Source organism: Tachysurus fulvidraco, chromosome 14 (assembly GCF_022655615.1).
Source record: "Tachysurus fulvidraco isolate hzauxx_2018 chromosome 14, HZAU_PFXX_2.0, whole genome shotgun sequence".
NCBI lineage: Eukaryota > Metazoa > Chordata > Actinopteri > Siluriformes > Bagridae > Tachysurus > Tachysurus fulvidraco.
The window spans coordinates 10,784,186-10,794,215 of NC_062531.1; the positions used below are offsets into that span (position 1 = coordinate 10,784,186).

General features: G+C 36.5%; 2 protein-coding genes across 3 annotated transcripts in view; both read left to right on the forward strand.

The window, feature by feature from the left end:
* Positions 1–403: 403 nt before the first annotated feature.
* Positions 404–7,539, forward strand: porcn (porcupine O-acyltransferase). Of its 2 annotated transcripts, none has more exons than XM_027166862.2 (15): positions 404–581; positions 1,235–1,386; positions 1,795–1,990; positions 2,522–2,565; positions 2,760–2,941; positions 3,025–3,155; positions 3,368–3,388; positions 3,783–3,797; positions 3,909–4,034; positions 4,150–4,250; positions 4,364–4,440; positions 4,557–4,620; positions 4,776–4,861; positions 5,710–5,820; positions 6,037–7,539. In XM_027166862.2, exons 2-15 carry the CDS (start codon positions 1,251–1,253, stop codon positions 6,136–6,138), a joined length of 1,392 nt encoding a protein of 463 aa, XP_027022663.2. In that variant the 5' UTR covers positions 404–581; positions 1,235–1,250; the 3' UTR covers positions 6,139–7,539. The 2 variants fall into 2 exon arrangements, with proteins under 2 accessions (XP_027022663.2, XP_027022664.2); XM_027166863.2 differs by having other exon boundaries at positions 1,238–1,386.
* Positions 7,540–8,541: 1,002 nt separating this feature from the next.
* spryd4 (SPRY domain containing 4) overlaps positions 8,542–10,030 on the forward strand; it is a 1,894-nt gene continuing 405 nt past the window's right edge. Inside the window, exons 1-2 of the mRNA XM_027167499.2 lie at positions 8,542–8,720; positions 9,483–10,030. The exon at positions 9,483–10,030 is cut by the window's right edge and continues 405 nt beyond it. Coding sequence (XP_027023300.2) covers positions 8,579–8,720; positions 9,483–10,024 — 684 coding nt within the window. The 5' untranslated portion in view covers positions 8,542–8,578 and the 3' untranslated portion in view covers positions 10,025–10,030. The remainder of the gene's footprint in view (positions 8,721–9,482) is intronic.

The following is a 10,030-nucleotide window of genomic DNA, read 5'->3' on the forward strand; positions in this document are numbered from 1 at the left end:
AAATAAAAAAAAGTCTCAAAATGTCTTGTTGTTTTGTTCTCGTTTATTTTATTCTCTGTATTTTCTACTTGTTGGTATTCTTGTTTGTTTAATACAATATCATTTTATTTTAATTTCACAATTTGGGATAATTTAATATAAAAAAAAATCACACACCTCCAATTCCATTTCTCTAAATTATGAAGTTATTTACACCTTCAATAGTCGATCATGCTCACTGAAAAGCGTAATGTGTTTACATATTTGCTATTGTTGTACCATATATACGTTGTTGTACGACACGCATTTTTCCATAATAAAAGTACCCCTGCCTTTGGTTTTCAAGAGCTGTGGTAGATTCGCGTCTCTTCTGATTGGGTCACTGATGAACATCTCTGAATCTGATTGGTTGCTGGGTTTCTGGGGTAACGCGCTGGTCTGCAGCTGATTCTCAGCTAAGCGCATCAATGGAAATCTGGCACATCAGGAACAGAGCATCATCAGGACCATAAACTGTAGGCTGTATAATTAATTAAACTAACTGATACAGGACTGGAATTTCTGCATTACTTCGACCAAAGTATACTGAGCGATACATCTGGGTAAGCAAAATATGATTTTCATTCACAGAGATTCATTCAGTGAATTTTGCATTCACAGAGATGCTAGCGTGGATGCTAATCTTTTTTTTTATGACTAAGCAGTTATAGTAATTTACTATAATTTAAGGTATTAATTTAGCAGTGAGTGGTTATTGCAAGAGAAGTTTTCTCCGAAAAAGCATTCTGTTAGGTGGACTGGCTATACTTAACTGCCCTATGTGTGTGTGTGTGTGTGTGTGTGTGTGTGTGTGTGTGTGTGTGTGTGTGTGTGTGTGTGTTTGTGTGTGTTTGCGTGTTTGTGGGATTGCCATCACATTCTCATTCAGTGGTATCCCCACTACACTTTCAGTGTTCTCCTGTGACACTGACCAGGAGAAAACAGAAGAATTATTTGAACGAAACACTGTATATGGTTTCCTTCTATAACTGTACACCGATCTGCTATTAAAAACACCTACTTCGCACACACACTTACACACCCAGCCTACAGCCTCTTTAGACTAAGAGAGAAAGCAGAGGGAGGAATATACCACACACTCAGGAATCTAACCCCAGAAGTTCAAAGCAATTGTGCTTCACAAAGACTTGTTTAATGGCAAGGTAGTTTTAGTGATTTATTTTGTGATATCCAACTGATTTAATCTTTCTCTCAGCAGCTGAAGGACAGCCATGGGGGCTCTCAGCCGGCAGCAATTCTTTCAGGAGCTTCCTTTGGGCTGTTTGCTTCCAACTGCTCAACAGGGTGTGCTGCAAGTGTGGCAGCTGCTGCTCATGTGTTTAGCATGCAGACTGCTGTGGAGAATTGGTAAGATCAGGGATTGAGCTGGGGCATCAACAGTCCTACACATTTACTTATGTATAATGCAGTGTGTACCATTATGTGGATCTCGCAACACAAATATTATGGAAGTGAAATTCATTTATCTTGATGTATCTGTTTCTCTTTTAAGGGATTAATTAACCATAACTATGTAGCCAGTGAAGTATTGACTATAATTTGCTTGTCAGTTTTGGCATCATAATGATTGTAAAAAGATTGAATTTATTAACTATGTACATGAACCACAGATTACAGCAGACCATAAGAATACATTTTACAATTTTGAGATGAATCTATTTCTGTGTATGTGTGTGTGTGTGTGTGTGTGTGTGTGTGTGTGTGTGTGTGTGTGTGTGTGTGTGTGCTTTTGTGTGTGACTATCACCACTGACAGGTCGCCTGCCTGCATACTTAAAGCACCTCAGCACAATTGCATGTGGATTTTACACTCTCTACATGTTCTTTGGGTTGCACATGGTGTGGGTAGTGCTGCTCAGTCTTCTCTGCTACCTCATCCTCTTCCTGTGCCGCCACTCCAGCACTTGCGGCCCTTTCCTTTCTATCACAGTCCTCATCTACCTCCTGCTGGGGTTTGTGACTTGCAAAACTTTTACATGCATATCTGTTATAGAAAATGTACATTTAATGATAGCTAAAACATGCATATTGTTGTATAGTAATGGCCTCTTTACTTTTTCTATAGACAACTCCATATGTTTGTAGGATGCTTATATCCAGTGAATATAAAAAACAGAAATAAAATCATGAATGTCAGACTTGTTACATCTTTAATGTGATCTTCCAACAAACAAAAATCCAGAAAAAAATAGAAGTATTTCATAATTAATGGCAAGTGTATGCCATTTACCAGACCTAATGTGACCTGAGGGCAGTTATTAAAGGGTGTTTTTTGTTGTTGGAATATGGCATTAAAGAGGTAACATTTCTGTTGTTATTTCTGTCTTTATATTTTAAAAACTTGCAATTTTGTAAGGTTGTGTGGACTTTTTATATTCACTGTATAATGTTTTCTCCAATAATTTTGCATTGCCTAGTAAACCACAGCTATATTGCACCCTATACCCACACTTTGCTTAGTAGATATCTACATTCTTTTTCAGAGAGCTGCATATGATGGACACAAACAGCTGGCACAAAATGAGAGGTAGTTTATAATGCTGAATATTTCATTGTAATAGTGTATTTGAGTGATAGTTGCATATGTAATGCCAAATTATGCCCTTTAACTTCTTAAAAGTCAGCCTTGAAGCAAACAATAGAAAAATAATTTATAATGCTATATTTACTTGACAGTAATGAATTCCATTGGAACTGCAAACTGTGTCTATGTCTACTTAGGTTCTCAGATAGTAGTTGCCATGAAAGCGATCTCTCTTGCATTTGACTTGGACAAAGGCACAGTGGAAAATGTGCCCTCTCCAATGGAGTTTATGGGCTATATTTACTTTGTGGGCACTGTCATATTTGGACCCTGGATCAGCTTCAGCAGCTACAGGGAGGCAGTAGAAGGCAAAGAGCTTGTAAGTCACTGAATCATCATAAAAGCATTTTCTAATAGCTCTGTATGAACACAGTTTGTAAAGGTCAAGCCTGTCTTCAACAGAGTGTCTCCTGGTTGGTGAAGGTAATCAGCAGCTGGATCAAGAGCCAGTTGTGCCTGGTGATCTCCAACTGTGTAGCTCCTTATCTCTTTCCCTACTTCATCCCTGTCTTTGGGAACAAACTACTAAAAAAGTGAGTAGGTACTTGATTTACTCAAATTGTGTGATGATAGAAAGAACACAATGGAATTATATTCAAACTATATTATATGGGGCATGTTTTCTCTTAAAAGGTAAATGGGCAGTGGGTTTAGCTATTAACCTTTGGTCATTTTGATTCATACAGTTCTTTTACTTGATTTTCATTTTGATCTTATCTAATTATTATTTATCCTTTTCCTCCAGTAACAAGAGGCGGAAGAACAGGTGATCTTTCCTTGTACTACTAGCTCTTACTTTACACTGCAAATGTAATTGTAAACACCAAAGAAATGCTGGTCTAAATTGCACAAGGTAATATGTGAAGGTGAATGGTATGAGAACATTTCTAATGTTTCCAGAGAGACTATTAGGTCTACAGCAGCACTATAGAGGATTATTCTTGGTGTTGTTTAAAATAAAAAGTGCATTCATGTCCATTTATAATTAAGATGTCTAATACTGCTGTATATAAAGACATTTCTGTTATGTGATTTCTGTTATGCAGAATTTACAGTGCATAGTAAGTTTGTGAGCATCACATTTCTTAACGGAAGCTTTTGTTTTAATGTTTTTCTTTGTTTCTAATAATTTGTTTTCCTCTCACTCTACTGCTTCTCAGAGGTTTTATTGCAAGGTAACATTTTTTAAGTATGCATTTCATTTGTTTCATGTCTCTTTTATGACGTACGTCAGGTAATCATTATTTCTGTCATGGCCTGTGTATATTATATTTTCACTTTGTCAGGTGGATGATGGGCTATGAACACCGCATGGGCTTCCATTTTAGTAACTATTTTGTAAGCTATTTGAGTGAAACCACAACCACACTGTCAGGTGCAGGCTTCACAGAAGAGAAGGACCATCTCAAGTGGTTTGTACAGAACAAACACAACCTACTACTACACAAAATAACACAGCACACTGGTTTTAGCTTAAGTGCATCTAGCTGTCTGTCTGTACTAAATAAACTTCTCTTTGTGTTACAGGGACCTTAAAATGGTTAACCCACTAAATGTTGAGCTTCCCAGGTCTATGTCAGAGGCTGTTATTTCCTGGAACCTCCCCATGTCTCAGTGGCTCAATATTTGTAAGTCTGAGTTGGTATAGTTGGTGGTGCATTTTTTAGCTCATTTTGTCATGTTTGAGGAAGGGTGTTGCAATTTGAGTTTAGACTTAATATGATTTTGTTTGCATATTCAGATGTATTCAAGAAGGCTTTAAAATTCGGGACATTTCAGGCCATCCTCATCACTTACACAACCAGCACTTTGCTGCATGTGAGTCTCTGTAGCCTCTTTTGGACATGAGCATATCCTCAAAGTGTTTCCAACATCTAATTTCTCAAATTTCGCAACTGACCTGCTATTGTTTTTTTTTAATGTAATACCTTCAGGGATTAAGCTTTCATATTGTAGCTGTGTTATTCACCCTCGCCTTCATGACATATATTGAGTATGGTGAGTGTCTACAATATATGTAAATATAAATAACTCGAAGTTATATAAAATATTTATTTATAATTTTTTATTGTATTTGTAAATTATATATCAGAGAATTTTTATTTTAACTATTTGCTTTGTATTGCATTGACTTTCATCTTTAATCTTTGCAGAGTTAAGAAAAAGACTGTCCATCATCTTTAATGCATGTGTCCTTTCTAAGAGATGTCCTTCAGACTGCAAACACCAAAACAAGAAGGTGGGGAAAAGATTTTATATCAGAAAGGCAAATTCAATTTAAGTCAAAGTATTACTTTATATAATGTATTTTACCTCTCACATTTTAAATTTTTAATGTTTGTGTTACCAGTTTTAGGGTCTTTCTTTCCAAACCTACAGTTACTTCTATGTGCTAAACAAAAACATACGATATTTAAATAATATTTTTTTAATATTTAAACAGGCTTTCAACATAAGAAAGATATTTAGGAAAAATATGTTAGAGGTTGCAAAGAGTGGTTCAATAACACATTAGCCAATGTGGGGAGATGTTGATGGTTCAGGGTGGTGGAAAAAACTCTATTTTTGTATCCATCCACAATTAATAAAAATAGAAACAAATAAATTATGTCTACTACAGCAGCCATAACCAGAATAGAGCAGTCACTTTAGATTGAAACTTCTCAATAGATGAACAAATGAGTAAATCTTAATTTACACTGCCATTGTGAACCATTGTGGCCTTTCTTCATGTTGGACCACCTGTACATGGTGTAAAGATTTTCACAATGCACATCTAGCTACCTCACGTGTTTTTTGGACTTGCAAATTAAAAAAGCATTGAAGCTGATGATGTCAGTTAGCTTGATATTAGCTTGTGTATGGCTTTTATGGCTGACATGCAGTTTATCACACCATTCTTAAAAAAACAAAAACAAAATAGAAATGTCTTAACTGAGTTTTTGCTGTAAAACTGTGATAAGGATGATTAGTCATAGTGACTCACTGCTGCATACTCAATCATTATTTTTACTTTGTCCACAAAACATCCTGCACACTGTAGCTTCAAATATGCAATTATTTTATTTTCTCTCTTATTCTCTCTAGGCACTTTGGGTTTATCTTATCAATGGAGTGTTTAGTGCACTAGCGGTGCTGCACCTTACCTACCTGGCCTCGGTCTTTGGCTCCAGCACTGATAATATAGACTCAGATGAGGTAAATGGTCTTTATTTATTAGAATTTATTAGCAGAATTTGTAAGTGTGCTTTTTGTAGTATTTTATAAAACACATATATCTCACTCACTCACTCACTCACTCACTCACTCACTCATTTTCTACCGCTTATCCGAAAAACACAAATATGATCTATAGAAATACATAGCAAATTTAAAATAATTAAACTCTGAGCACTTTCTATATTTGGTCTACAGGATGGTATGTCCATTCAGACTATGCATAAATGGAATGAACTGAGCTGGACAAGTCACTGGCTGACCTTTGGCCTTTGGGTTGTATACCGCATTATTATGTAAACACAGACCAAGAAATTAGATGGACAAGGGGCAAATAAAAAACCTGGAAGCTAAGCTCCCTATGACTTCACTGTGAATTCCTCATGCACTGCAGTACTAGAGAACGAAACCTCGAACAAAACTGGATTTATCTGGTCGTGATTACAACTAGAATCTGGATGCTGTGGCACATGAGCAACTGTCTCTGTGGCCTCTTTACATGTTTAAAGGACACATCATTTTTCCAAGAGCAAGCAGCAAGACTTAGAAGCTGCTTTCATTCATTTTATGGACATGCAATATTATATATGTCTATTGGTATAGTACATATCCTACGTGATTCTATGATATAAACATGATTTTAGTCGTAGGACAATGTATTGCACATACACTTTTTAAAGGTATTCTCATTTAAACTTTACATTTACTTTACACCAATTAAGGAAAATAAGGTATTTTTTAAAACAGTGCTTGGTTATTTGGTAGAAAAAATATTACCACTGATATACACTCTTCGTTAAGTGGAATATTATAATTACACAATCAATCTGGCTAGCTTTGGTATTGTTTAGGGTCAAAGGCAAAATCTATTAAAAAGAAATAGGTGTAAGTATTGAGTTAAAAGGATTGGTTTGAATTTTAGTCCATGGTTTGAATAGCTTAAACAACTGGTGCTTTAGTGCAAAACTGATTTCAGTAAAAGGGTAATACAAAAAAAAAAAAACATGAAAAGTGCAATAACTGAAACCCAAAGCTAAGCACATATAGTATTATCTAGACTTAGTTGCCAATTTATTCAGCTTATGAGAATATGAGAATTTTAAGAATCTATTTGGAATCGGGTTTAGTGTTTAGGGAGAGACGTCAAACACAAATATCTTACAAAAATAACCACAACACATAATCACACTGAATTTCACACACAAGTTTAACAGTCTCTGTATTTGACCATTTAAAGAGTATTTTATTTATTAATTAATGTGACCATGATCGTGCAGATTCTAATTTGTATTTCATAACACTATTGTGAAATAATATAGATGTTGGACTGTTTACAGGATTTAATTATAAAAATTTAAATATTTAGTCAGTGCAAAGTTATTGCAGATCTTATTATCAGATTTCTCTCTGTTATTCCTCCGTCTTGTGTAATACTTTTGTCTTGTCCATTTTAACACACTTTGTGTATTGGTTTTTGTTCTTTTTTCTTTTAATTTTTGTTGTATAGCTGTAGTTCAAACATTATCATGGTCGATTAGATTGATCAGTTGATTCATTAAAGTTGATCATCAGTTGATTCAGTTGAAATCATTAATATTCATCAACTCATTAATATTTTATCATGTTCTCCAGCAGTATTTTTTTAATAATCTTTGTATGATGATTTGTCCATCCAGTATTGTATATCCATTTTGTAATAAACAATAAAGTCTTTATATTGCATACAGATATTTTGTGTGTGTTTGTTGTGATCTGTTTTGGACCACTGATGGCTGGACATTTTGGTCAAGCAGAATGTTTTTCAACCTAGCAGTGGTTTACCCCAGCAGACAGGCTTGTGTTCTACCTATATGAAACATAAACATACACATATATGTCGGTGTCACTGCTATGCTTGGAACAACGCACTAGAAAAGAATATCTGGTCATGTAAGGCACAGTTCCCTAACCCTGATCCTGAAGTACTCTATTCCGTACATCATAGTGTTTTCCTGCCTTTACAGCTCACTTTAACTCAGGAAGTGCTGTTAGCTGATTAATTGTGCTTTTCAAATGGTGTTTTTTGTTGTTTTATTTTTACAATAGACAAAACAAACATTATAACATTCCCGAGGCATCCGGAAATTGTACCAACTCTGATTGTATTCTGTGCCATGAAGATTTTGGAGCTCTACTGAGATGCGGCTGACTCCATGAGTATCCTGAGGCAACTAGAGATCTACCAGCTCCAGTTGGACTTGATACTAAAGAGGAGATTAAACTACATGTGGTCCTTGAGGATAACAACCTCCTCATCAGTACAACATTTATCAGACTGTATATTTATAATCACACCCTCCAGTGTCACCCATATGAGGATGAGGTTCCCCTTTGAGTCTGGTTCCTCTCAAGGTTTCTTCCTTCTCCATCTAAGGGAGTTTTTCCTCCCCACAGTCACCTGAGTCATGTCGATAGAAATAAAATTGAATTGAATTAAATTAAATTTAATTTTGAGTTCATATAATTATTAGCCATTGTGAGAAGACAGAAAAATTAAATGGATTTAGTCCAAAAACTGTTGTTGCTATTTAAATAATGTCAACTTGGACCTTCAATGTTTTGGAAAGAAAATGAAAATAAAATGCCCCAAGGTACAAATGCGACACATAGTATTATGACTGTCCGGTAGGTGGCAGCAGTGGGCGGTACCGTTCCTGTGACTCGATTGAAAGAGCTGTGAAGGAGAGGAAGCTCATGGACCATGTGGAACAAGATGGCGTTGTCATCGCGTTTGTTTTTGTGCGGCCGCTTTGGTCGGATCGCAGACGCCGTCTTGCTCATTAATAAACAACCGACAGTTCCGCTTTCTTGCAGATGTTATGTTGCCCTTAGTGAAAAAAATCGTGAGTACAATAAATATGGCTTGTCATGATTTGTAAATGAATAAATAAATAAATAAATAAATAAATAAATAAATAGAGAGGTCAGTAGTTCACTTAGTCACTGTCATTTTTGATAAATACGTCTTTAATTTAGTTTAGACGGATAACACGTTCTTGTCAGGATTCGGCTGTAATAAGCATTGTTGAAATAAATGTCTATTACATAAACTACAACATCTCTAACAGACTTTACAGCACACCAGACTGCCCTAAAAAGGAGATTTGTCATCTCAAACAAATGACAATGAGATCTGTTCATGCTGAAGGTCAAGCAAAGCCATGCAGTTCTCACTGATTTTGACCTTTAGTTCATGTATTGGTTGACTGCATTTGGCCTGGTGTCCAGGTCAAAGTTATTTAAAACTGTACCACAAATGTATCACAGTGGTGTAATTTGATGAGGCCTGTGTGAAATGTCTATGAACCTCAAAATGAACATCTTATCATCATTTATCTACATGTATCTGTTTTACATTTCAGCTCTTTTCTCTGCCAGACTGTTCACTGTCTGTTCCAGTTTTCGTTCCAATCAAGCCACACCACAATTTTATTGAATGCCAAGATAAACTAATTTCACCGGTAGAATCAAGTGTGGTTCATGGTTGATTGGAAAGAAAACCTGCACCCACACGAGGTCTTTGTGCAGAAGAGTGGACACATCTGATCTACTGTGAATCTAAATCTGTCTGTCTATCCTTGCTCCTTTCTATACATCTGTCTCAGAGTTGCAGTTCAAACTGGACGAGCGTACGGCTCACAGCAGCCTCGATCTCTTCAAGAAAGACAGTGGTGTGATTTACAGAATCCTGGGTCTAGATCCAAGTCGTGTCCAGGATTCCCCTCTGCGATTTCGGGACTGGGCCGTCGTGTTTGCTGATAGTCATGTTGACTCTGGACGGCACTACTGGGAAGTCACAGTTAAAAAGTCTCAGGAGTTTCGGGTTGGTGTTGCAGAAGTAGCTATGTCTCGTGATGAGTGTATAGGTACAAACTCCTCCTCGTGGGTCTTCTCATACATGCACAGTAAGTGGTATGCCATGACCACTAACAAGCAGGTGCCTGTGTCACTTGTGGGGAAGCCGGATCGAGTGGGGCTGCTTTTGGACTTTGAGGCTGGTAAGCTCAGTTTAGTAGATCCTCAGATTGCAAAGGTGGTGCACTCGATAAAGACTCATTTCCCCTTGCCGATCTGCCCAGCTTTTGCACTGTGGGATGGTGAAATTCTCACACACTCTGGGTTGGAGGTGCCATCACAGCTTAAATAGTTTACA